Below are 27660 nucleotides of genomic sequence, written 5' to 3'. Positions count from 1 at the left end.
TAACGACCTCACTCGTGTACTTCTCTTGACTTGTCTCCCCGGGTGCAGGGAAATGGAAAACGTCCCCTCAGGTTGTGACCTCATCTTGCCAGGCTGTTGCTGCCACGCGGGGGACCTGGGATCACAGCTAAGGCTCAGCTACTAGAAGCTGGCAGGGTTGGCGTCTGCATCAAGCACCCGCTAGCCACGCCTGTTACTGAACTGCACGCCAGCGGACGATGGGGCACAGCGGTGAGAGGGACGGCGAGTTTTGAAGCAAATCCCACAAACGGCTCCCTGTCCTTTAAAACAAATGAGTGCAGAGGGACAGACTGCATACAAAGATACTTCTTTCTAGTCCCTAAAATACAGGATTTCTATTTTGCATCCACAGCTGGCCTCAGTAAGTTGACCTAATGAGTACAAAGCTAACTGACAATTCTAATGGGGACCTAGCTCTCTCAATCCTGCAGGCCAGGGTGCTGTAGGTTCCGGGGGGCCCTACGATCTGTTCGGTTGGGGCTAATTCCATCTGCCGTTACATTCTGAGGGCTAGATGGTCTCTCTCTGCACCACCCAGCACCCACCCGGGAAGGGTCTTGGCTTTAAACATCTTCCCGTGATGCCCTCCATAGAGACGTCTGAGCCACGGCTTGGTTCTGGGCGGTACCACATTAATCCGAAATGCTCACCAGTGCCATGTATCAACACGGGTGTTGCACAGTGGTGGCTCTTGGGCTATATCTGGCCACAGGCAGAGACTTTGTCCTGTAACGTGTGTTTGTTTTCAGGAAGTAAATTAGTTGCCGACTTATCCCCCCGCAAAGCCGGATTACTAGTTTCTCTTTCAAAATGTGGGAAAACTGGTCTGAGTACACCTGCCTTTCTCCAGGGCATTACAACTGGCCTTCCAGATGTCAGTGCCCCTCCCAGCCTGCTGTTTAAGGTCCCAGAACCTGGAATTTTGACCCTGTGCTAGCATCTGCTGATGGACTGCATGACTTATGCAGGTGATTCATCCCTATTTCGAAACGCCTCTCCCTAAGTAGCAATGTAAACAGAGGTGCCCAACTCTGGCTGGTCAGTAGAACCAGAACCCCTGGGGAGTTCTGATCAAAATACCAAAGCCTGGACCCCACCCCTGACCAACAAAATCCAGCTCTGTGGGAGGCGGGAGAGCTGAGCAGAAGTATATTTATAAAAGTCACCAAGGGACTTGAAAATACCAAGAAGGCGAGAACCACTGGCTTAGACCAGAGGCGTGCCCTGGGTAGAAGAATTTCAGGCAGAGGGTGGGCTCCCGCCCCATCCTGCTGCGGGTGGGGATGTAGATCAGCCTCCCTTTCTTTTTGTCTCACAGCTGGAGGAGGGGGCCTGGCTGTTTCGAGATTTTTCTGCACGCTGCTCTGGAAAGCAGTGCATGAGTTCAAGGGAGATAAATCAGAGGCAGCCAAAAGGTGACCTCTGAAAGACCACTGGGCAGGCCTCTGGCGGAGCTATCAGAGGACCCCAAGGCCGCCTTCTCCAAGGCTCCAGCAGGCTCCCCGCCCACACGCCGCTCCCTGGACCGAACCAGGGCTGCTCACCTGAAGAGCTCGCGGATCTCCCGGCTGTCAGCCTGGAACGGGATGTTGCGCACCAGAATCTTCGACGTTGTCTGCTTTCTGGGCACTTGCTTCTTCAGAGCGGATGTCAGGGCTGGCCTGGATGGTCGGAGGAAAGAGTTCAGGTTATTCAGGGTGTAGGCAGCTGCTGCCCTCCACGGACTCCCCTGCCCTCCCTCCAAGAGCTGATGCTCTGGTCTTCTGTGCAGGTGAGGGATTCAAGCAGTTGCTGTGGACGAGGCAGATGAAACGGGAGGGAGATGTCCTCCCGTGGGTGATAGGAGCATAACCATCTTCTCAAAATGGACATGGACACCCAGTCAGTCCACCTGCCCACCCTTGGGTCTCTCCTGCCCGTCATCTGAGAGACCCAGGGGCCAGCGGGGACTGGAGACAGGAACCCTGATGAGGGTGAGGCCAGTTCCTCACCATATCTAGTCTCCACCGTCCCTTTCTGGATGCAGCAAGACCCCAGATGGTCCACCAAAGGGCTTATCTGAGATTTTCCACCGCTTACCTGAGGACCAACGTCCTGAGGCCCTGGAGCAGTTTCTAGCCATGGAAATGGGCTGGGGGTTAGAGAGGAAACTGATCTGGGGGCTCAGGGCCCTCTCCAACGTGCCCCCACCTGCCCCACCCTGCACCAAAGCGGGGCAGGACTATGAGCAGGGAGCTGATGATCGGGGTATGGAAGCCAAGTCGGCCACACAGGATCTGAGCAATCTTGGGCAAGTAACTTGGCCTCTCTGGGCCTCTGTTTCCTCAACTGCAGAATGGCCCTAATAATAGTGCTGGCCTCGTCGTACTGTTTGAGGACCTGTCGAACACTCTGCATGGTGCCCGCCATGAGTTAAACGTTCCATAAATGGCGGCAGTTGTCATAAAGATGACTGTTACGACTCACTTCCTTCAGGCCCGCAGCACATCACCTGCTTGAAGGCCCTCCCTAAGTACCGCCACTGAAACAGGGACTCACCCCCACCCCCAGGTTTGCTTTCCTTCCTGGCACTCGCCGCCACCTAACTGCATAGTATGTATTTGTTCACGTTTCCCTTTACAGTCTGTCCTCTAGGGCTGTGCTGTCCAATACAGGGGCCACAAGCCACACACGGCCAGTTAAATCTAAATGAAACAAAATTCAAAATTCAACTCAGGTGCTGGGAGAGCCAGCCTCCAAGACGGTCCCCCGTCATCCCTGCCTCACGGTATTCATGCCCTCGGGGAGTCCCCTCCTGGGCTCCGTTGGGCAGGCCTGTGTGACCAATGGAAGACAGATGCAGTGGTGACTTCTGAGACTAGGTCATAGAAGACACTGTTGCTTCCTTCTTGCTGCCCCTCGGATCACTCACTCTGCGGGAAACAGGCTGTAAAGACCCTCATGCAATCCCATGGAGAAGTCAACGTGGTGAGGAACTGAGGCCTCTTGTCAACAGCTGTGTGAGGGCGCCATCTTGGAAATGGATCCTTTAGCCCTTGAGGAGCCTTCAGATGAGACTGCAGCCCTGGCCGACATCCTCATGGTAACCTCTGGAGAGACCCGCAGACAGAAGTACCCTGCTAAGCTGCTCCCAAGTTCCCGACCCGCAGAGACCATGGGATAATAAGTGTTTGCTGTTTTAAGCTAGGTTCGGGTACCTTTTACGCAGGCATTAGATAACACAATTGCACTCCCCCCATTTCAAGTGTTCAAATGCCACATGTAGTAAGTAGCTGCCATACCGGACAGCAGCTGTCGAACACTAGAGAAGAATCCCACCACTGTAGAAGGTTCTACCAAATACACTGCCTCAGAATGTGAGCACCACAAGGAAACTCCATTCCCAGCAACTGGGCAGAGTATCTGGAACACAGTGAGCTCTCTCTGATTTTCTGTTGAATAAAAGGATGACTAAATCAATGCTGGCTGGGCACTGAGAGCTCTTGAGATGACTTCAGCTTGACTCCCTGTAGACAGGGTATGGAAAAGAAAGATCGCCACCGCTGGCTGAATGCTCATGGGCACGGCGTGTGCCAGACGCTTCAAGCACAACCTCCAGTGGGCACACTTGACGTCACAGGCAAAGTCAGCCACCCAAGCTCACGCAGCTCCGGGACTAGAACCCAAAGCTGTGGGGCCCAATGCCTGGAATCCCACTGTTCCATCACAGCTCGGGAGCCTGTCCGGCACCAGGCCTTCTTTTCCCGAAGGATGCTCACATGGCACAGACCGGGATGGGCGAACAATACCAGAGGTGGCCTGGGGCTGGATTCACGAGTAGCTTTGAAAACAGAGAGAAAAGGAAGAAAAAGCAGCGGCTCCAGGCCAGCCACTGGCAGCTCATCTGCTCAGCGACCACGACAAATGACCAACCTGCTGAAAACTACCAAATAAATATATCTCAAACCAGCCCTAGGACTGTAAGAGCCGGTCACTTCATCGCCCGAGACAGGCAGATGATCATGACAATGACAGTAATGCCTTACACTGGGCGCGCTGTGTGCCGGGCGCTGTTCGAAGCACCTCAGGGGTATTAGCTCACTTAGACATACGAGCGGGTAGAAGGCGAGGAACAAAACTAAATTCTTAGGAAAAGACCCCACCACTTCAGGGAACTGGTCACTGGGCAGACTGGTCTTTCTCCATCTCTAACGCCTACTGAATCTCCTTCGGATTAACTGGAGGCTGTCTCTGGGCTCTGTTGTCCAGCTCTAGGAAGAAAAGCCCTATAAAGGCGGATGTCTAAGTTTTTATTGCTTCTCTCGTTCATCCAAAGCCTCAGCAACTTGCAGCTCTTTGTTGGGTTACTTATGCCACCAAGACGAGCAGGACTGCTTGTTTTCCCCACTCTTACTCCTTCGATGACAATAAATGTGTGTGAAGCATTTACTCAAAGGGCTGGAGCAGTCCCAGTTCATCACAGAAATGGGCCTCAGAGTTGGCAAATGGGACACCAGCTTCATTAGGAAGAGTCCCAGATGGTGAGGGGTTGGGGTGGCGAGGGGGTGGGGGGGTGGGGCATGTCAAGGGGCTGGGGCACCAGCACCAAGCAGAGGGAACTACCCCGGGTCAAAGCAAAGATTGGAGGTGCGGGAGCACTGAAGACTCACTTGGTGGCTCGTTCCGAGATCCTCACTTCCAGCTTATGGCCGTCCACGACGTGACCCTAAGAGATAAGACAACACAGCTTGTCACTTTGTCCTCCCAGAAATACTCACCGCACCCCTGCCCTTCACCAGAGCGGGCTTCTGCAGAGGGGAAGTTTCAGGGGGAGGATGTTCCCAGGCAGAGGGGCCAGCTGGAATCAAGGACAGAGAAGAGCTTCTGGAAACGGCTCATGCCGAGCCCAGGGAGCAGCTGGTGGTCATGGAGACCCAGCCTTCCAATGTCCTCTCAAGCCATGCGTGGGTCCTGACCTTTATGCCACTGGAGGGACACAGAATTTTCCGTCGTTTGTAAGCCTTTGTAGGCAAAGGAAGTCTGGCTTGCAGAGAAAGAGTTCAGCTTCGATTGTATGCTTAAAAAAAAAAAAAATTTCTAAACCACAGAGGAGTTGCAAGGAAAGCTAGGCTCTCACGTGGGTCCCTTAAGGCAAAACTGGCATATTAACAAAATTACCCTCGAAAATCCCTTACATCTGCCATAAAATACACCACGCGTGGTTTCGTGGAAACAATTCTTTGTGGCAATGTGCACATATGTGTGCACGCGGGGAGGTACAGAATGTAATGCTGTATGTGTGCGAGGTGGAGTTTCATAGAATCCTGCATTATGTGGCAGAGAACGGAGCACTGAACGTGCAGAGCTCGAGTTCAGTGACGTGCCCACGTGGCATCTAATAACAAAGTGGGACTTCTGGTGTCTCCTTAAAAAAACAACAAACCAAAACCCAGAGATCTGGTATGGTTGCAAGCCGCCTCCCCACGAGGCAGTAACCGGCCGAAGCCAAGAAGTGGCTGCCCCTTTAGACAGGGCACGGGCGCCGGGGTTTTGCTCTGGGTGATGCCTGCCTCTTCACCCCTCACGCTGCCCCCCAGCCCCCACAGGCATCTGAGTCTGTGAGCCCTGGTGGAGAGCAGAGAGCCATTCAAAGAGAGCAGAGGCCCCAGACGGGTCACCTCCCCATCATCCTACCCAAAACCAACTCAGCCCTTTGTGAAGTGGCCTTGAGCCAAGGTCATCAAAATTCTACAAGAACAATCGTATCGGCTAAGGCCCTGTTACATTTCTGATAGTCCTGAGGCCTTTCCCCTGAACAGGAAGCTCTGCTGGGACTGGGAGGGGGCCCTATATGGGCATCCTTTCCACACTGAGAACAGCCCAGCTGGGCCTGGCCCAGGTGCACCTCTCGCCATGGAGAATGAGAACTGGGGAATGGTGTGCCGCCAGCCACGCCCTGGCTGGTAAACTGGGCCCGATTCAACTCTATTTCACCTTCACACTGCCTGGCCTCATGCCAGGCAGGCCATGTCCTCCTTTGTACAGTGCACATGGACATGTGACATTCTGAATACAGCTCAAAAGGGCCCCTGGACCCCCTGAAGCCCTTCCACGGACTTGGATCTAGAAGCATCTAGAGGCACGATCATGAGTGCTCTGGCTGCAGAACGAGGGAAAGGCAAGTGACAGTGGGGAGCAAGCAGGTCTGCAGAAAGAAAGAGGTGCGTGGGAGGGGCACTGCTCCTTGTCCCCTGCCACTGAAGGCCTTGGAGATGTGGGACATCAGGGAAGTATGTTGAGGACACTGTCCCGAGCAGAGGCCTGGCTCATTTGGGGAGGCACAAATCCCAGGCTGTCCCACTCCCTGTGGCCCCAGTTCAGCTCCCCTCCTGCTCCCGAGGGCTCCAGGTCTGATCCTGCACTTGGGGCCCAGCAGGAAGGCACTGTTCTTTTCTCTGAAGAGGATGCGGAGTCTCTGTCCAAACACCTCAGAGTTCAGCTCCCTTGTCCCCACTGCTTCCACCTTGGCCCAGGCCAACACCCTTCCCTGCCTGGATGACTCATTGGTCTCCCACCTGCCCCCCTATCATCCGCTCTCTGCACAGCAACTGGAAAGACTGTCCAGAAGCATAAACCAGTCCCTTCCCCGGTATGCTCCAAGCCCTCTGACAGAATCTCACTGCCTTACGCTGGATTCCAATCCTTAAAAGGCCTACAAGATCCAGGTTCAGGCACCACCCACCCCACATCTCCTTCTGCCACACTGGCGTCTTTCTGCCTCTCAAACAGACTAAGCTCAGTCCTACCTTAGAGTCCCTGCCTCAGGCCCTTTGCACATGCTGTCCCCCCCCCCCCCAGGCTGCTTCCCTCCCAGATCTTTATGTAGCGGACTCCTTTTTGTCAATTAGGTATTAGCTCAGCTGTCACCCCGAGAGGCCTCCCCTGACCACACAATGTAAAGCAGCCCCCCCTGCCCATTCTAGTGCCTGCTTCATTTCCATCCAAGTGCTTCTCATGACCTGGTCCTGTGTCTTTATTCAGAGGTGCGCTCTGCCAGTCTCCCCCAGACCTGGCACGGAGCTGTGGATTAATGAACACACTACCGTGACAACAGAGTGCCGAGGAGGATTCTTAATTTTTCTTGGGCCACAGTTCTCTCCTCCCTAGACAAGTGGAGGAAGTGAGGGGCCCAGGAAAATGTGGACTTACCCGCATTCCCGCTCAATTTCACGAGCGCAGACAGGTGGGACCCCCCTCCCCCCCAACCATCACCTATCAAGTGCCTCCGGGTACCTCAGCTGAAACCCCACCTTACCTGGAGCTGCTTGAGAGCCTTCTGGGCCTGCTCTGGCTTCCTGTATTCCACGAATCCAAATCCCATGGACAGCATGGCTCCTAAAGGAGAGAGGCAGAAAATACAGGGGTGAGGTGGGCAGGCAAGAAAGCGAAGAAAGCAGGAGCCCAAGTACAAGGGCTCCAGCCGGCCCCACTATTTTCTCTTTTCCTCATACCCCTCCTTCGTTTCCTAAAACATTTCTGCTCCTGGCTCGCCACGTATTACCAGTCATCTTGAAGACCCAGCCAACGAAGTTATATAGCCGTCACCTGAGGCCCAGCTGACTATTAATTAACAGATGATTGACATGATAATTAACTTCGTAATAGAATTCCACCTTTGGGAGGGAGAAGGAATGAACAGGGATGACCATCGCTATGACAAGCGGCTCAATGTCTACCTAGGCAGTCCCTGGCTTCCCCACATAACGCAGAAGACGGATACGTGCATGAAAACCAAAGGTACCCAAGACTTCCTCTTTCCAGGTATTTCTGACCATCCACTTACAGCTGCTCCTGGTCCCAAGTTCAGACGGGGAGGGCAGCTGCATTATGCAAACCTCTCTGGTCCCCTACTTCTAAGGCAGTGAGTAAGCAAGGGTTCAGGGAACAAGGGAGATTGCAAAAGTTTACCGCAAACACTTGCTTCCCGACTGGAGATATACGCGTTCCGCACGTATGTACAGTTGACGGTGTAGGTATTTTACAGGGCATTTGTCTAATTATAGCTTGCCCTATGGCACAGAATGTGACGCGTGCCTCCTTCCCCCTCTCCCCCGCAAGTTATACAGATGTATTCATTTTATTCTTTTGGGTTTTCACAGTTGAACTCAGAGGGCTGACTCAAGCCTGATGGGTCAAATGAGGATCGAGATTCACCACCTTCGACTCACTCACCGGTCCCATCTTTGCCTCCACTGTATTGTTCGTAAGACCCGAGCTCCTCCCGTGTGGATCGCTTGTTTGCGTTTCCATTCACAACCCTGTGCTATCAAATGACGCCCCGATGCCATAAGAAAGTCTATGAAATTGTCCAAATGTGGCTCTGTGGGCCACAGAAGGGAGCCTCAGACAGACCCGTTGGCCGCCAGGCAGTACCACCCGGTGACAACCTTGAACACTGGTTTCTTCAGCAGACACTGGAAAGCTCTCCGTGGCCGACTCAAGGTTGGGGGTGGTGGTCGGTGGCGTCTGCGTACACAGGATATTTAGAAAGCACGTAAGGCTGTGTGCAGTTCTTGCCAAAAAGTCAAGTTCATCGCCCAATCACGGATGCGTGCAGACCCACTGTCTGCCCTTCTCCGGTCCTGGGAGGCTGATCTCTATAAGCTGCACTACCTGGGTGCCCCGACCTTCCGGGTTCCTGTTGGGTTTAGCCATTCGGAAGCCCTGATCTGAGACTGGCAGGTGGAGAAGAAAGGGTTAGGGGTGCAGGTTCCTTCCAGACACCCCACAACCTTGCTGCTTCGGCGTGGTTCTGGCGGGGCTGGTGCTCAGCCCACGTGCTCGGCTCCGGCTGGTGGCTTCTGGGACGCTGGTCATAGCACTCCCTTCCCGTGGCCCTTGGGGCTCACTGTGCGGAAGAGCGTGTTCCTGCTTGACCCCCCCTCTGCCTCCACATCCGCTGTGGGTCCCTGCAGCTCAGCCCACAGAGTGGCACTTGGCTCCCTCGTTACAAAGGTCTCCTCAACAACCGTGTGGAGCGGGCTTTCCGTGTCCTGCCGTGACCCTCCCCGATACACACGCTGTTCGGTCCCCTCAGACTCTGCGGGCTGAGCGTGGGGGAGCAGGGCCCTCCACCACAAGCTCTTGAACAAGACCGCATGGGCTGTGGGCGGTGCTCGCCACGCTGAAAGATCAGGTCACTCTTTCTAAAGTACGCTGAGGGGGTGCTCCTGAGGGCCGAAAGGCAGGCTCCGCAGCGTCTGACGGCCGAGAGGGGCGCAGTGACCCTACAACCCACAGGGGCAGCCCCAGGCAGAGCTGGTGGCCCCCCTGCCAGTCCGACTCACCGCCCGGACATCTGGGGTCACCTCCTTTCCTGAAGCCCCTGCAACTGCACCTTTACGTTGCTCTCTTGGTACTTAGCTACCTTTCTTATGCCCCAAACTGGCTCTGCAGCTCCCGGAGAACAGGCTCAGTGGAATGTTCCAGAGGTTTTATGTTCGGGTCGTTTCTCTTGGAAGTGAAGTGGGAAAGCCCAAGATAAGTTTCTCCCTGCTATTCTCTAGGACGTTTCCAGAGCCCAGGGGTGCCGGGAGGAGGGAGAGGCTTCTGCTGTGGTATGGTGTCAGCACCGGGGGCCCATCAAATGCACTGCTCCGAGACCAGGGGACAGTCCAAGGTCCACGGCAAAGAATCTAAATTCAGAAGACCCTGACGTGCATGGCTGCCTCCACAGGATGCTGGGAGTCCCCGGGGACAGGCAAAGAGGGACTGTTTCAGTGGGCCACGTCAGAGTGTGAGGGTGACAGCGCTTCAGACCAAAAGAGGACCTTCCAAATGAGCAAGCGAGAGTTACCTTCACCCCCCACCCAAAGCCCCAGGTTCTTCTGGAATCATCCTTTCTGACTGCGGTTTTGTAGGGAATACCTGCTTTGTTCTTCTTCTTGGAGATAGAGCAGCTTCTCACCGTCCCCACCTTGGAAAACACCTGGAAAGGAACGTCAGTGTGTATCAGCAGTATTTTCAGGCTAATCCTGCAACCGGTGCAGGTGCACCCTGCAGGACAGAGGCTCCGCACGTGGCCATGGGCCCCAAGAGGGCGGGAGTGACAGCAGAGCTGATACCCAGATCACGCTTAAGGTGCGGACACTTATGGACTCTCTTAATCCAAGTGTCAGACCCTTGGATTACCTCATTTGTCCTGATCAGATCTTTAAAACCATTCCACCAGGGGCACCTGGGTGGCTCAGTCAGTTAAGCACCTGCCTTCGGCTCAGGTCATGATCCCAGACTCCCAGGATCGAGCCCCCATCAGGCTCCCTGCTCAGCGGGGGACGGCTTCTCCCTCTCCCTCTGTTCCTCTCTCTTACTCTCTCTCAAATAAATAAATAAAATCTTCAAACAAACAAACAAACAAAAAAACCACTCCATGGGGAGATTCTCCTAACATCCCCATTTTACAGATGGGGAGACCGAGGCACAGACAGGCTAAAGGACTCACCCAGCGTTGCACCGTTAGCCAGGAGTGAGGGCGGGATCCACGTCCGGGAAGTCTGATCCCTGACTTAGGGCAACATGAGGGGAGCCCTATGGGCTGGACGCTGTTCCCTGCAGTGCCTCCGATGGGCTTGTGGCCCTGGGACAGTGACCTGACCTCCTGTAGCTTAGGCCTCACAGCTATGCATGAGGAGCCTGGACAATATCACCCTGGCCGTGACTCCCAGCTCCCTAGTCTGAAGCTTGGGTGCGATGATTCCGGATGGTGTTCCCGTACCAGACCCAGGAGAGCTGGCACAGCGGAAACGGACACCGACTACAAGCTGCCCTCACCTCTGCGAAGCGATCAGAACTACTGGGACGTGCCTCTTCACAAAAGCAAACCCCAACTGAACCAAAACAGATTCAGGAAGCAGCCAACGAGAAGTCCCAGGGTGGGTTTCCGGTTGCTCCATAAGGTGAACCTTTGCCCTGAAGATGCTGCTGCTTGGGCCGAGCGCCCCTCTGCCGTGGCCGCTTTCCCAATCGGCAAGAGCACAGTCACATAAAGAGACTTAGCCAGATGGCCTCACAGCGGAGGCTCTGACCTCTTGCCTCCCCAAAGGGGAGACACCTCAGTCTCTCCTTCTGGATGTACGGGGGCCTCCTTTCCACCCACCCACCACCATCCTGCCTCTGGGACTCAGTGGACCCCAACCCCCGTCTTGAGTCCATCTGTGGGATTCTGGAACTCAAAAGAGTTTTTAGAAGTCAATGAGTTTAATTCTTACGGCCATCTTGTTCTTTTCAGAACCAATCCATGGCTGTCAGCCTGCTAATAATCATCGATTTATGCATTAAAAAAAAAAGCGCCAAACCCAGTTCACAGAAATGACCTGTAGCAGTTCTCAGCCCAGCAGGGGAGCTTGCAGACCCTAATCCTTTGGAACCAGAGGCCCCATTTCCCTATCTCTGGCCAATTCCATAGCAAGGCCTCCCAACCCCACTCAGCATAGGACTCACTTGACATTTCCCAAACACCTACTTGGAGATGCCCATCTTTGTTCCCTCTGCCCCCCACCCCCCGCCTCCAAGAATGCAAAACCCTTATTCCATCCAGGGATTTCAGGCAGGGCTGCTCTGTACTCACTCCTGTGTCTTCTGACTGCTCCCATCAGGCCGGGAGGTTGTGCTAACATTTGCTTTTGGGTAGTTAACACCACAGAAACAATTGGCGGGGGGCGGGGGGGGGTGGCTTTGTTTTCTGAACGTGCAACAGCTCACACACACAGATGACAGCTTTCACACTGCACACGCCTCCCCAGCCGCCCTGACACGTCCCCTTCCATGTCCGTGGGTGCCCCTCCCAGCCCCCAGGCTGGTCTGCCTGCGACCAAAGTCCCTGGGGCAGATACGGTACGGAACAGCCCAGAAGGGATGTGGAGGGGCTAGCTGCTGGTTGTGAAGCCCCATATCAGCACGAACCACATTTACGGGCCGAATAAACACGGGCCCCACGTCAGCAGACAGGCTTCCCTGCCCCAGGACCCCCTTCCCTGTTCTCAGCCATCACTCACTCCCTTCAGGGTCTCCTCCGTCGTGTTGAAGTTGAGATTCTTAATAAACAGAGTGCACCCGGGGAGGCTCTCCTCCTCCTCATCTTCCTCTTCTTCCTCTTCCTCCACCTTCGCCGGACAGTTCTCAGCTCCTCCCTCTGCTGGCTTTTCACCTTCTGGGGTCTCGTGGTCTGGCACTGCGTCCCCCCAAAACACAAATCCATTAGATGTCAAATCCAGACAGGTCTAAGCCCTGGGGCCTAAAGCATAGAACCTGGTAGAAAAGAGAGGGGTTCCACCTCTGTGCGGGCAGCGTCGGGAAGGGACACAGATTCCCAGCTGGCTTGGGGTTCTAGCCACTCTTTGGGGGACCTGGTGGGGGGAGACTGCGGAGGGGGTGAGGCTGTCCTGCCTCTGGCCTCTCTTTTAAAGAGACAGGAATATGAAACACAGACCAGAAGTCTGAGCCTTGGACTAACCCATACTGATGTGAACCTCAAAATAAATTACTGTGTGAACTGTTATACTGAACCACAAACTTAGGTAATGCGTTACTTGTCCACAAAAGCGACACCGAGCGAACTTTCAAGTTAAAACGGGACTCAAAACTTCTGAAAAATTACAGAATGGCAGCAAAACTCAGAACCCTCTAAAAACCCCATGAACTTCAGGGATGTTATGTTCAGTCAGAATCCCCGAAATACATAACTTTGGGGAGCCACACACGTAAGAGTGAGCCTTACCTATACCCGACAACATAGATTCAGAGCTGCGCGTGATAGCCAAAAACTGAAAAAACCAAAACACCACTAAATACGCATAAATAGGACACTAGGAAAGTTACAGTACCACCAAAGGCTGGGATGATGGGTGTTCATTAAAAATGATGTTTCCAAAGAATGTGTGAGGACAAAAAATGATGCTTATGGTATAAAAATTACGAGAAAAATTAAGATCTGAAACGATAAACAGCGTAAGCCCAATAACGTTCCGTACACAGTTTCTGAGAGACACACACGGGGAGTGAAAGCTGGGTGGGAACGCAGAACGTGCTCCTGGGTGTTTCTGGAGAACAGGATTACAGAGGGCTGTTGGTGTGCCCCCAGCCCTCTCGTCACACCTACTCGGAAGGAACAGCATTTCAGGAAGGGGGAAGAGCAAATAGGAGGCCGTGCGTCAGCAGGTGTGTGGCTTCGGCTCAGGGTCAGCCGTGGTGAAGCGTGCGGACGTCACCTGGGGGTGACAGAAGGCTCAGAAGGAGATCAGCACCGTGACCTCTTAGAAGTCCTGCTATGACGAAATGTGCTCAGTTCAGTTCGACCTCCCTAGGTCCCCCAAGTCACATGATCAGGGCCCGGGGTCACATCCCACCTCCTCGTCCAAGCTTCTGAGGTTCCTCCCACACCCTGCAGAAATCAGAGCCCATCCGGAAGGTTCTTCAAAGCAGTCATGAGAGGGCACCCTTGCACCCGTGTGGTTCGGGGGGGGGGGGGGGTCGTTCCTCCTCACAGATCCAAACCTGGCACACCCTGCCCAGCACAGGCCCCACAGAGGCAGCTCTGTGCACTGCCGGCTCCGTGCTGACAGACACAGCCCTCTCCTCCCGCACCCATGCACTCAAACAGTTCAAGCTTCTTGGGGTTCAAATCCGCCCCCTCAACTCCGACACCAAGTACCCACACGTCTCCTGTCTGCCTCCCCTGCCCCTTCGGAGGCAAGCTGAATGCGTGCAAGGCCTAATTAAGCTTCAACCAATTTGTCATAAAACAACCCTTTCAAGCCCTGATGGCAACGGGCGGCCGTGATAATGTCGTCTGTCTCACATCAGTTGAACAGACAGCCTTTGCCCCTCCTGCTCCCCCGGAGGTGAACCCAGAACCCAGACCCTCACTCCAGGACAAAAAAGAAGAAATCAACACAAAGGCTCCCCCCCCACCCAAGAGACTAACACAATTTACCCAACAAGGGACTCCATGGTGTGGCTATTTGTATTCAACGTTCAAAGCAAAGCAGGGTGGACAAAGTACTGCTAATGATGGGGAGGCAAAGCTATGCAAAGTAGCTAAGACTTCGGGGTCCGAACCAGAGCTTCAATCGAGCTGAAAACCACAGGATCTTCAGCTGGGAATGACATTTCCACCCCGCTGGCTCTCCTTGCATTTGCCATCTTGGAGATGAAAGCAGGCAGGGAAGGACGGCTGATTAGACCCCCCACCCCACCCCACACGCCAGGCCCTGGGTTCGATGCCCCAGGTGGACTGTCTCATTAATGACCATGGGAGCCACATCACAAAAAGTGGGTGGCCTGTGAACAATGCTGGAGGCTGCTGCCTCTCAACCCTAAATCCGAGGAATCTTCAGGTTGGGAGAGAGGTTCATGGAAGACCAAAGAAATTCTTTTTAAAGCAAAGACAGAGGTGGGGATGATGGTGACCACGAAGGCTCATGGGTAGCTGAAGCGGACAGCGCCTTCTTGATACCAGCCAGCTGCTCCCTTGGGAGGTCAACTCAGGGTTGGTCCCATGTGCAGGTCTTCCAAGAGAAGCTGAAAATCCACCTTTTGACAGAAAAGCCCACGGTTTTTAAATCTCGGCAACTCAATGGCCTGTGGCTTCCGTACTAGGCAGTGGTCAACCAATAAACCAACCGGCTCATCAGGCCTTTGTGCACAGCTCCCCACGTCCAGCCCACGCACAGACCGCCAGCACAGACCACCGGCCCTCCCAAGGGCCCAGAATCCAGGCAGTCCCTGGTGTCCTGGGGGTTCAAAGCCTCCCCAGGGTAGCAGTTCAGGGGGCCCAGCTCCATCCTGCCTCCCTGCCCGGCTTCCAAGAGCTGTGTAGGAGGTCAGAGGCACCTGCCCTGGAGATGGGACGTTTGGGTTTAACGAGAGCTGAGCTGAGCTTATAGTTACAGGTGGCCCCTCAGGAACAGCAGGTGGATCCTTTCCATGGCGAGTGAGCTGCCCTTGGCCCCTGCCCAGGAAGAACAAGGCGGCCAGGGCCTATGTCCGCCCCAGGTATGTGGCTGGCCTGGCTCACCTGGCTTCTTCAACTGCTAATTGGTCAACGAACAGCCCTGATCCCCAACACCCGGGAGGAACATCCAGCTTGAAATAAAAGACATGATTAAATGTGGCCCAGCCATCCTCCAACAGCACAGAGGTGTCTGCTGCTTCTCTAAACTTCTGTGTCCCCAGCAACCACCTGCCCACAACAGTAACTGCCCCCAGGATGCTGGGAGAATGAACAAGACGAGGGGGCTGGTCTTGAGATCTGCTGAAAATGGGGGGCCTGGAAAAATTGGGAAGGGGCCCTCAGACTAGCCAGGAGTAGCACAGAGCTGTAAAAAGCACACAGGCCTTAGGAAGGAGTGACCTGGGTTAGAGTCCCAGTGATGCCACCAGCTGTGTGGGCCACACCTTAAGAGTCTGGGGGACCACGTCCCTGTTGGCCACACTGCTGGGAAGGATTTCTGCTCCCCAGGCGGCCAGGCCAGGGGCCCTGCTGGGGCCCACACCTGTGCCCCTGTCCAGAGAGGTGTGACGTGGAGGCCAAGTGCCATGGCAGTGAAGCCAAAGGTCATTTTTAAAAGCACTTCTGCTCCTGGCCCTAGTGGGGAGACAAAGACGAGAAGGAAAAATGAGATACTGGGAAACTCAAACAGATGTTTGCCAACAAAATCACCGGGAGCCAGAAAAAGAGGAAAGAAGTAAGGAAAGGAAGCGGGGCTGGGCCAGAGGGTGGGGGTGCGTGTGGGGGGCAGGATTTCAAAGCAAGGTGGGCTGGAGGGGGCTGGGGCAGGCAGGGGAGAATGTGCTTCCATCTGTAGTTAGCACAATAAAACCCAGTCACGCATCGCCACATGGGGCTTTATTATAATCAGGCCGCAGAATTCACGGCGGCTCCCCCCCTTCGCAGCTCTGGGCGCTGAAGGCTGACGGCAGAGACTGTTATCAGTTGCAAGCAGCTTTCCAGGACCTCCCCCGACTCTGAGCCCTTTATCTGGAGGTGAGGGTCTTGGTTGTGGGGAGATAAAACACGCTGTCCCCCTCCCTCGAGACTGGTACAGAGAACGGGGAGCTTTCCAGAAAGCCAGGAGGGGGAGTGGAAAAATAAAAGCTCCGTCCACTCCCCTCCCCGCTCCCCTCCTTTGGGGCCTGAGAAAGTCTAGGGCTTGGGGGCTGGCTGCGTCCCCGTGTGCGATGGGGATCGGAGGCTTCAGGAACCGGGTGGAGGCCCAGGCGTGGGGGAGGAGCAGGTGAAAAGGAACGGCACAGGGGGCTGGGGAGGGGGCTATGTATGCGATTCGTGTAAGACAAGGAACAGAAAGGGCAAAAAGAGGCCTGGGAGGTGAGCTCTGTGGGAATTCACCTGGTGACGTGGGACTCAGAAGGGCTTGAAATCAGTTCAGACACATACAGCTCCCTATCTGAAATCAGGCCTGCAGCCGGCCCCTCCGCCAGGCTCTGTGGCCTCCTTTGTGTAAATCTCGGCAGCCCCGAGAGGCAGGGCCTGTCAGGGGGAGTCTGTCTGGGAGGCTCTCAACACGGCAGCACAGGCCCCGGGAAGCGGGGCTCAGTGGGGCGGGCAGACTCGGGCACACGGTCTCTGCAAAGCCTCCTCTCCGTGGGCTCCAGAACGTTTCTGTCCGTACGGCCCGCTCCTACTCCTAGTGCGACATCTCAGCTGCCCCCCAACGGCCCTGTCTGTCCCCCACCAGGCCTCTCCTGGGGAAGAGGGTCTGTGCGGCACCCACGGGGGTCACCTCAGCTCAGCAGAAGCTGGTGCCCATGGCTGAATGACGGCCCATCCACTCTGGCTTCTGCTGCTGAAGGCACCAGAGGGGCAGAGGGGCCATGCATACCCTGCGGTGCCTCACCACACTCTCACCAACGCCCCGAGAGGTTGGCACGGTCATCATGCCCATTTTACGGACGCAGAAACCGAGCCACAGAGAAGGACGGCGCCTCGCCCAGCCGCGGGGCTGGGAGAGGACAAGGAGCCGGTGATTTCCCCAGGAGCTCTGAGCGGCGCACGGAGGAACCCGACACTCAATGCAGGGCCTGGCACGGTGTAAGTGGCCTTGGGTTCACTCAGCGCCCCGCGCTGCTCTCCTACTGGGTGCGCTGCTCACCTTGGCAGTGAGCAAGCAGACAAGGTCCCTGCCTTGTGGCGTGACTTACCAACAGGGAAATCAGCCAGACGGACACCAAGGAAATGAGCCTGTCCACGGTTCCAGGAAGCGGGAAAGGGTTAGAACAGAGCAAAGCGTAGCTTGCTGGGCAGGCATCAGTCAGTACCCGCAGCGGGAGCTGGGACGGTCCCTGTAATCAGTGCTGGCAGCTCTGACTCGGGACGACTGTTGGAGGACAAACCCTCCATCATGGAGCTCCTACTGTGTGCCTGAGGCTTGGGACACAAAGGCAGGGATGACCCAGTCCCTAGCTTTCCAGGCACAGAGAGAGGGGCAGAAACCCTTCTTCCTGCATCTGTTCACTCTGTCCACACATATTCATGGAGCCAGGCTATGCCTGGGGCCTCGTGGGGGGCAGGGAAGCCAGCAGTGAGCCAGGCAGCCGCTCCTTGCCCTGGAGGCTCTCCCGAATGCCAGAAATGGATACTGAGCAAGAAAAACAAACAGATACATAGGACACAAACTGTGGCAAGTGTTCTAGAAGGCCAGAGTGAGGGGCCACACTAGACATGTGCAAGCGAGCATGGCCACGTGGCACTAGGCTTAGGGGCCACACCAGGACATGTGCAAGCGAGCGTGGCCACGTGGCACTAGGCTTAGGGGCCACACCAGGACATGTGCAAACGAGCGTGGCTACGTGGCACTAGGCTTAGCGGTCCTGCCAAAGCAGGTAGGAAATGGGCCCCCGCCCCTGGCAAACGTGTGTGCCTGAAAGGAGGACTTGCTTTGGCCAAAAAATATTATTCAGGTGCGGGATTAGTAAGTGAAGTGAACCGCAAAGGTGGCTGACGATTCTGGGGTGATGGCTCGTTAAGAGAATCACCGGACTGCATCAGGAGAAGTCTTCCTGACGGCGGCAAAAGTAGGTTTTGAAGGGAACCCTAATCCAATCTGTGGACAAAACTAACTCGGCAATGGGCTCATGAAGGGTTCTGAAAGGTTCCAGTGACCAGTCACCCTGAGGCCCAGAGAGGCTCCTGGAGCCTCCAGACGCAGGGACGGAAGAACAGCCCTTCCCGATAAAAATAAAGATACCAGACCAGGGCTCCCAAGTGCCTCAGGCCGACTGGGCTGGTCCTGAAGGTTTAACGGACTCATGACAATGTGACAAATGCAGACAGCCCTGGGAGGCTTATGGACAGTGAGGTCTATTCAATTAAACGCCTGTTCTTTAATCTGAGAATTCTGCTCGCCCCGTTTTTGCTCTGAGACACCCTTTCTGGGAACAATGGAGATGGTAGATGACTTATTTTCTCAATTCTTCTTTTAATACACGGGTAGCCCTACGGGGGGTGGTGAGTAGGAAAGTGCGGGATACTGCTGATGAGCAAACCCTAACACCTGGATAACAGGACCGCCAGTCCTTTTCAAAACTTTTCTGAAGGTCTTTGATTCTAGGATGTGGTCATGGTCCCCACACTGAGCACTTCCCGCCCCCTAGGGGACAACTGGGGAACACCAAGGAATGGGGACAGTGTTTCCGGTGGTCATGAGCACTGGGGGCGCTCCTGACTATTCAGTGGGCAGAGAGGCTGCGGGTGTGAAATCCCTTGCTATTTGCACAACCGTCCCAGCAAGGGGGGGACTGTGTTGCCCCTGCGCCAATGGCGCCCCCTCCGCCCCCAAACGTGAAGCATTAGCTGGGGGTGGGCCACGTGCCTCCCCCCCCCCCCCGGCCCCCGCCCCTGCCCCAGGCGTCCCTGTGCCCTGCCCTTGCAGTCATGAGTGGCCAGGGGGCGCTGTGCCACTCCAAGGACCCAGAGAAGTCTCCTTGGCCAGCCGCCCTCCAGGCACGCTGGCGGGCGTATAAAACAAGATTCTCACCTGCTCTGTTCGAAATCCCTGATAGATTCTAGGGGTCTGTTTCAACCTTTAATTTACAAACTGAAAAGCTGGCTACTTTAAGCTGCGCCTATAATTTCTAGGCTCTGATCTTAAGGACGTTTCATGTGCCTATAAAATCCGAGAGTCTGAGATGTGCTGGTCTCCAGGACGAATAAAGAACTTAAAACCAAATACCTGATAGACTTCAGCATCGGGCCCAGCCCTCCCACCCTCCCTCCCTCCTCCACTTGCCCGCTGCCCGGGACACCCTGATCTCAGCTCTTACAGGTTTCCAGCTCCGCCCTGTCCTCTCCTGCAGGTCCGGCTGGTGGATCTTGGGGTTCCTTCGTCTGTGGGGCTGAGCTGGAGAAGACACCGACTGGAGCCCACTCCAGGTACAGGGGGGCGTGGTGAAACTGCAGAGACAGGGCAGGGGAAGGGCTCAGTTCCTTTTTCAGATGAAGAGCCTGAGGCTCAGAGAGTATGGGCAACTCACCCCCGGGGAACAAAGCCAAAAGCAGTGGCACAGCCTGGAACCCTCTGTGCTGCCTGATCCCTGAGAACACTACCCCCCCCCCACCCCCAGCTTGAGGCTCCGGGGACAAGCCCGAGCATCATTGTCAATAGACACGTCAGTGTCTCCTTGGGTTTTGTGTGGTCAGGAAGTGAGGGAGAGTGGGATAGGGAAGCAGGATCACTGATGAAATGAGCTCTCCGGGAGGAAGTGTGCTGGGCCGTCAGAGACACACATCCCCCCCCCCCCCCAGTACACCACAGGCAATGCGGGGGAACGTGTGCACGCGGCTTCCTTCCTTCTTTAAAAAGGATAAATCAGACCCTGATAAACAGTCTGCGGAGGGCTAAAGTGCCTGAGAAAGAGAATCTGCTCATCGTAGGTGAATGGTGGCCCCCCACCCCCATAAAGATATGTCCATATCTGAAACCTAGAACCTGTGAATGGGGCTTATTTGGAAGAGATCTTTGCAAATATCATTCGGTGAAGGATCTTGAGACGAGAGCATCTGGGTTATCTGGGTGGATCCTAGATCCAATGACAAGTGTCCGTACAAGAGAAAGGCAGTGAGATCCGGGACGGAGGGAGAAGGCCACGTGAAGACACAGGCAGAGACCAGACAGACGCAGCCACGAGTCAAGGGACACGCGGTGCCACTAGAAGCCGGCAGAGGCAGGGAAGGGTCTCTCAGAGCCTTCAGAGCGAGCAGAGCCCTGTGACAGCTGGATTTCAGACTTCGGGTCTCCAGAGTTGTGGGATGATACAGCTCTGCTGTTTTAAGCCCCTGCTTTGTAGCCATTTGTGAGAGAAACCACGAGAAACTAACGCACTACTGTAGACATGCATATACACATAACTTCCTTCTCTATCGAGAGACAGAAAACAGCTCTCTTACAGAAATGACTTGCAACTTTCTGGAAGTACAAGATACCAGGAGCTCCAAGAATGACGGCTCTAATTCACATAGGAGTGGAGAGCCAAGGAAAGCCTGAGCGAGGCGAGGGGCCACAGACTGCTCTCTGGGGGATGTCTAGAGTGGCCCTCTCATGTGCTCCCGTCCTGAGGTGTTCTCAGGGGTGGGGTCCTAGTCAGACCCCGTCGGAGAAGGCTGGTTGGCAGCAGGGGCCACACCGGCCAGCTCTGTGCTATGGCTGCCTGCCGGTCTGTCAGCCCCCTTGGCTCTCTCCTGAGCAGGCCCCGGCAGCCGTACCTTGGAGTAGGCCAGATGTCTGAAGGCCTTGCGGGCCTCCAGGGGCTCCACGAACTCCACGATGGCGGTGACTCCGCCCTCGGGCAGCAGCACGCGGCCCAGGCTGCCGAAGCGGCCGAAGGTCTCCTGCAGCTCGGCCGCCAGGGTGCCCGCTGGGAGGTTCTTGACCAGGATCACGGTCTTGCTTCGCTCGGCCGCCGCCTGCAGGGAGGGAATCAACACACGTGGGGCAACAGGAGGGAGGACCCTCCGCCTGACCCCAGCACCGATCTGTGGTCGTCTCTGCACCACGCACCCCTAAGGGACCTCAAGTAGGGCACTTGGGGAGTGGGCCCCCGAGACCCCACTCTCTCGGGCATGGCGCTCCAGGGACTGAGGCAGCTCCTCACAGGGGGGAGGGGGGAGGGCTCTAGCTCTAGAGCCCAGGTCACATGTCAGCCCCTCCACTTCTGAGCCATGGCAGATTCGGCCAGGGTCCACCCACAGCCCTCTCTAGACCTTCCAGAGTGTCTCTGCCCGGACTGCCAACGGCTAGGACGTGCATCTCAGGGCCAGGGGCCTTTTCCTGGACCTGCAGAGCGCCTGCTGCCACACACGGGGTAGGCGGGAAGGGCCGAGGAGTCAACACCGGGGGAGCAGCCTGTGGTGCTCGGGACTTCGTGCGTCGCCCGTCCTCGGGGCGGGACAAGTGTGCAGTGTGAGTTCTGCAGCGTCCCCCAGGGAAACGTCAGCCCCCTGCTGTAGCAGCAGTTACTATGATAAGCACACCCCGTGCTGGTCTCCTTCCCCTCGACCTTTCTCACCAGTGTTTTCTGCACTGTGGCCAGTAAACTGCATGAACCTTGAACCTCCGTCTTAAGAATTTGCTTCTGGAAGAAGCCCAAGAAGACAGTAGCTACATGGCCCTGAGAGATGTACTTAACTCGGCCTCAGCCCCTCACCTAATGCCAGGACACAGAGCCTACGTCACAGGAGCACTGCAGGGAAGGATTTAATTACGTGTGTTCACACGAGCCAAGCGCACACAGTATATGCACTCTGTAAATGTCAGTGGTTGTCCACTGAAAAACCAGGTAGCAGGGGCACCAAAGAGCCAAGATACAATGGCAAAACTCCAGGCATATGGGGTATCTGAGCGTGAAGCTCAGCTTGGCTATGAATCTAACCTGAAACCTTGGGTCCGTTGCTTTCCCTCTGGCCTCAGTTTTCTCGCCTGCAAAATGGGCGGTACCACCCCTCCTCTAGGCCTCCCTTGTTGCTGTGAGGACTGAGTGAGGCGGGTGAGGTAGAAGCCATCTGCAGGCGGGAAGGGCTGGGCCCCGGGGGGCTTCAGGTGCAACTCAGGCTGCAGAGAACAACGGTTAGGGGCGGGGGCTCTGGGGCTGCATTCCGATCCGCAACTAGCTCTGTGATCCGGACCATGTGATTTAGCCTCTATGGACCATGATGGGAACACAGTAGCGTTGCTTTTCGGGACTGTCACGTGAGGGAAATGAATAATACAACACAAATTTAGGGGAACACTTTGGTGAGTCCCACTACGTGCTGGCTATCAGCGTCTGTCCTTAACATATCCATGCGCCCTTCCATTCCAACCGCCCTGGAAATTGGCCTGGACCAGCTGAAGGGCTACTTGGGAGTCAGAAGTCGAGATTTAGTCCAGGCTCCTGCCACAGGCTCTGTGTTTGACCTCTAAGTCACCACCCCCAACCCCTCTCTGGGTCTGTTTCCTAGCCTGTGAAAGTGAGGGGGGGAGGCAAGGCGGCCTCAGCAGGCTCGCTAAGACTTAGCCATCCGTTAATCTAAACTCCTACCTGGTGGCGAATGTGCACGTGGGAGGTCTGACCTCTCTCTTACCTGGTCTAAGGAGGGTCTAAACTCCCAGTCTGACGAAAGGCGCTCTTAGTAAGGAACTGGGCACGGCCCCTCTCATCTATGTGGGGAAGCCCCCTGCACACAGCCCCCAAGAAACACCATCCGAGGCAGATGGACCCCTTGTCTGAGCCCAGATGATATTTTCTTTTTTAGAGACGATTTAGAGATTAATAATAATCATCCTTAAAAGTCCCGATCCTCAAACCTGCCAGCAGGTGCCGGATCTGAAACCCCACCCTTGGCTCTCCAGCCGCTGGTGGCTCGCTGAGCTGGTACCCACCTGGCTGAAGGAGTCCAGACTGACCCCGTTGTCCAGGAGGAAGCGCCGCACTTCTTGGACAAGCTGGGTCTCCCCCAGGGCCACGCGCACGGCCACGCTGCCTTTGGTCTCCTGTGGGAGGGGGGAAGGGGGAAAGGAAGAGGCCCTGTCAGCTGGCGGGCTGGTGACAGGTCAGCCGTCCCATCTCCCAACAGCCTGAGGAGACAGCTGGATGGGGCCAGGCCGCGCCAATGCCCCCCACGGACCCACAGTGATTTCATGGCTCGGGCTTTGTGTCTTTCACAGTAAATCAAGAACCCCGTGCTTACCTCTCCAGCTTCACTCCCCACCCTCCATTCCAGCCAGGCAGGACGACCTCATCCACACCTCGGGCCTCTGCACTCACTGACCTCTGCCTGCATGATGCTTACCCCATGACCCCTCCTTCCATCCAATTTCTGCTTAGATGTCACACTGCTGACTGGCGACCCTCACTCTCACACCCTCTTCCGTACTCAGCTTACCCTTCCTAGCCATCATGGTCACGCCGCACCTGTTTATGTCTGTTTTCCTTCTCTGGAAGGTTAGAACAGCAAGACTTTCTGTGTGGGGTGCCTGTGGGATCTGAACTGGCTGCATGCCTCCTAACTGGCTAAGGCCTAGAGCCGAGCTGCCCAACATGGTGGCCATGTGCCACATCGAGCCACTGAACACTTGAAACGTGGCGCACACGCATTAAGAAGTGCTCGGAGTATAGAACACGCACTGGATTTCGAATACTTAGAAAAAAAAGCAAAGTATCTTGTCGTCTTTCATATTATGTATAACGATATCTTGGCTACGCTTTGGCTATACCAAATTAAATAGAACAGAATATGAAAATGAATCTTGCCTGCTTCGTTTTGCTTAAAAAACGTGGCCACTACGGCGTCCGCAACTGCACATGGGGCACACATTCTAGTTCTAACGGGTAGCGCCGACTTTGAGTGTCGGGCAGGAGGAAATGACAGTGGGTCCACGGTTTATGGACTAAAAGACCACGGATATCCTTTGCTGACTGGCTAGAAAAATACTCCAAGTTTTGATGAAGATGGACTTAAGCCACTAGAGACACGTGCATTTTAAGGAAGGTGTGTGACCCGAGGGGGCTGGAGAGATGGATGGGAAAAGTCAGCAGGAACTGGGTTTGACTTCGATGGAAAGAGGGGCAGAGACCAATGACTCCCCTTTCCTCATTTCAAAGACTGGGCCACCCCAGCCAAGGCACTGAATGTGACAACCTTGGAGAGGTGTGTGACAATGTTCAGAGAACAGGTGCCACAGTCAGACAGACCTGGTGTCATCCCATCTCTGCCTCTTTCCAGGTGCGTCACCCTGGGCAAGTTGCTTTGTGTCCCTAGGCCTCAGTTTCCTCATCTGGGAAGTGGGACAGCAGGGTCACCTAGCTCATTGGGCTGTGGTGAGGAGCACCCCACAGCTGAGTCTCTCTGGCTTGGCTCCACACAAGCTGGGGAGAAGCAGGCCTGGAGCACGGAGAGGATACTTCCAGAGAAGGCCCCAGGGATGCCCACAACTTCAGCCTGAGGCCTGGGACTTGCAGATGACCCTCCCCTTGCTCTTTCTCCCCTTGCAATAGGCCCAGAGCCACTCACGTGGTCAAACACTTGACTTTTGGTGGCGCTGTATTTCTGCGCAATGGCATCCGCCACGGCGTTTGGGCCCATGAACAGCGTGTTCCAGTTGTGAGAGCTGAGAAGCAGAGGCAGAACGGGGAAGTCAGACCAAGGCTGAACGAGCGGAGCATTTTCTCAGATGCAAAACCTCTAAAAAATAAGCTCATCACCTGCCCTTCAAGCCCCCAAAGCCTCCTCCTTCTGCCAACTTACCTGGCATGGGCCAAGAGCCCAGGGCCTGGAGACGTAAGCAATGAGGATACAATCCCCGACATTCAACAAGCACTTACTTTGTGCCAGGGACTAAGCACTTTGCTTATATTAGTTCATTTAATTCTTACAACACCGAGAAAGTAAGACACCACTGTGATTCCCCCCATTAAGCAGATGAGGAAAGTGGGGCTCAGCAAGGTTACGGACGAGAGGCTGAACCCATCCCAAGGAGCCAGAGCATGTGGATGACTGGAGGGGCGGGGCCCAGAGGCTGGTAGCGGGTAAGGACCTGGAGCTGTTGGCTTTGTCTTTAGATTCTTTCTTCTTCTTGTAAGATGATGATCCTGGGGTGTCCGTGTCCTCACTGGCTTCCTTCTTGATGGTGGATGGTAACACGTGCAGCATCCTGCCCTGGAGGAGGATGACAAGAGAGGGTAGAGAGGAAGGGGGTGGGTGGGTCCACATCCTGCCCCAGGACATTAGCCCCTCCACCAGCAGGCTGGACCCAGTGCTAAAAATCCAGTCAGGAGACAGAGCCTCAGGCAGAACCACCACAGGGCCACCATCACACCAGAATGGGGGCCTGGCCACGTGATTCAGGATCCCAACACGGGTGGGGGACTTTTGACACAGTCTCACAACAGAAACTGAGCATTTATAAAACCCCTGCAGCACCCCCTCAAGCCCGGGCCCCCTCCTATCCCTGTGCGCCAAAGCAAGGGCTCCACGAGGGTGGGAGCCGGGTCAGCTGGGGGGCCCCAGGAGACCAGTAAGTCATGAATGAACAAATGAGTGGGGGGAAAAAAGGAGAAAGGGAGCTTGAGGTGGCCTGGGCTTGAGCAGATGGGCAAAGCACACTACGCAGTAACACTGGAAGAAAAGAGTTTTTTACATCCTATTGCTCCCATTTAACATGACCAGGTCCAAGCTCTCCTTCCCTATTTCTCTCCCAAGCATCATCTCTGGGGATGGAGAGCACATTCGTTCATTTGACAAATAGTTTTTGAGCCTCCGCAGTGTGCCAGGTGTTGTCCGAGGTGCTGAAGGGCCCTGCTCGACAGGCTCTGCGGAGGCGGCGGCTTCGCACACCGTATGCGTTCTCTTAGAAATGCGGGTGCTCATGCTTGTGGGCCCACACATCCCTTCCCGATCACCTGAGACCAGCTGCCACACCAGCCCTGAGCAGTTACCTGGAACACCTGCCCGTCCACTTCCGCGTAGGCCCTTACGGCGTGCTCAGGGAACATGAAGGTGACAAAGGCGAAGCCCTTGGGTTTCTTGGTCAGGCTGTCGATGGGGTAATGAAGCTCAGACAGAGGACCTGGGGACAGGACAGGCGTCAGCATCCTGGGGGCGGGGGCTGGGCCTGAGTGCTGGGCACCCAGCTCTTCTAAGTTGGTCACAGCCACTTGGCCCACGGAACAATGTGGCAAGCAGTTGCTGTGAGACCAGCTCAGAGGTCACGAGCGGCCTTTCACAATCCTTTATGTGTCTACCCAAGAAGTACAGGTGCCCAGGCTGGATCCTGCCTCCAACACCCACCACATATGTGGCCGGGGGCAAAGCACCAGCCTCCACGTGCCTCAGTCTCTCATCTGTAAAGGGACATCCTAAGAATGCCTAGCTCACAGGGCAGCTGTCAGCAAGTCCATAAATGCGTCAATACGAGTGTAGTGTACTGAACAGAGCCTGCTCCACAGTTAGTGTCCCAGAGGTGTGTGGGGTGTCAAAGTGCAGCCTTTCTGAAGCGCCTTCCGCTCTCAACACCAAGAGGCACCCACACCCCCTCCCCCCCCGGTCTTTGTCTTCCTCCATGGAAACCTGGAGGCCAAGGCTCATTCCCTCACCTGGGCAGCCCGGCCCTGCTGTGCAAACCAGTGGCAGCGGGCTGGGAGGTCACAGGAAGGTGCCTGCTGGCAGAGTCCTAGCCGGGGCCTCCCTGCCCCGACGACAGGCACTCTCACCCAGTGTGGACCCTCACGACCCACAGCTGGCCTCCCACCAAAGAGAGGGATCCCAAAGCATCCAGACCTCGCCCTCCATCTCCAACCCTGACTTCCTTCCCTTCAACAGGCACAACCTTAAAAACACACAGCCCTGTGTGCTGAGTTGAACCCCAGGCCTTCCTATTCTCGCTTGAGAAATAGTAGCAGCAGCAGCGACCATGACATAGCCACTTGGGATGTGTGGTTTGGGGAGCAAGGCCTCAGACAGTGGAGCTCAGCCCGAGGAGCCCTGCCACGTTTGTGCCCCAAGTGACTGGACTTCAAACTCTACGAGCAGCAGGAGTTCGAACAGCAAGGGCTAGCTCAGCAGAATGTTTCTAGATCTCGTCTGTTCCGGGTTTAGACAGTGAGAGCAAGGAGACAACGCGTTGAGACGGCACATGACGCCCGTGACATGACCTTTTACTGGGAGCCCTGCTAACCCCCTACATCCATGACGTGTGGGCGCTCACAGCAGCTCTGGGGTCATCAGCCCCATCTACAGATGACAGAACAGAGATAAGAGGGGGAAGCTGTCTGCCTGTGGTCAGGTGCTGATAGGAGGCGGGCTGTACTCGAACCCAGGCCGGCTGCTCACACGTTACATGCTATGGGTGTGGTATGGGGGCAGCTGGAGGCGGCACCCCTACCGAATTTGGAGAAGAGCTGCTCCAGGTCCTCCTCGGTGCTGGTATAGGGCAGGTTTCGTATGAAGAGCCTCCCAGAGTCGGCCAGGTCCTCCTCCTCTTCGTTCTCCCCGAGGGTCCGGCCTTGCCAGGGTTTGGCGCTATTCTTCGGGGGCCCCTTGGCCGTAGTGACGTTCTTTTCCCTGAATACCTCGATGTAGCGCCCACCTGCAGGAGGAGAGGAGTGAGGGCT

The 27660-nt window shown here is 55.5% G+C and overlaps 1 protein-coding gene across 2 annotated transcripts in view; it reads right to left on the bottom strand.

Moving 5' to 3' along the window:
- The window catches only part of RBM19 (RNA binding motif protein 19), a 136937-nt gene that overhangs the window by 94160 nt on the left and 15117 nt on the right, over positions 1-27660 (bottom strand). For both annotated transcript variants that reach the window (XM_045776190.2, XM_045776199.2), the window contains exons 10-21: positions 27432-27635; positions 25987-26117; positions 25086-25207; positions 24563-24659; positions 22932-23042; positions 20777-20977; positions 19339-19468; positions 12054-12229; positions 9928-9988; positions 7316-7395; positions 4671-4726; positions 1566-1682 (exon numbers count right to left, since the gene is read on the bottom strand). In XM_045776190.2, the coding sequence (XP_045632146.2) occupies positions 1566-1682; positions 4671-4726; positions 7316-7395; positions 9928-9988; positions 12054-12229; positions 19339-19468; positions 20777-20977; positions 22932-23042; positions 24563-24659; positions 25086-25207; positions 25987-26117; positions 27432-27635 (1486 nt within the window). The remainder of the gene's footprint in view (positions 1-1565; positions 1683-4670; positions 4727-7315; positions 7396-9927; positions 9989-12053; positions 12230-19338; positions 19469-20776; positions 20978-22931; positions 23043-24562; positions 24660-25085; positions 25208-25986; positions 26118-27431; positions 27636-27660) is intronic.

This window comes from Ursus americanus, chromosome 30 (genome assembly GCF_024610735.1).
Source record: "Ursus americanus isolate L20-20 chromosome 30, mUrsAme1.1.p, whole genome shotgun sequence".
NCBI lineage: Eukaryota > Metazoa > Chordata > Mammalia > Carnivora > Ursidae > Ursus > Ursus americanus.
This window is presented reverse-complemented; position numbering and strand designations above follow the sequence as displayed.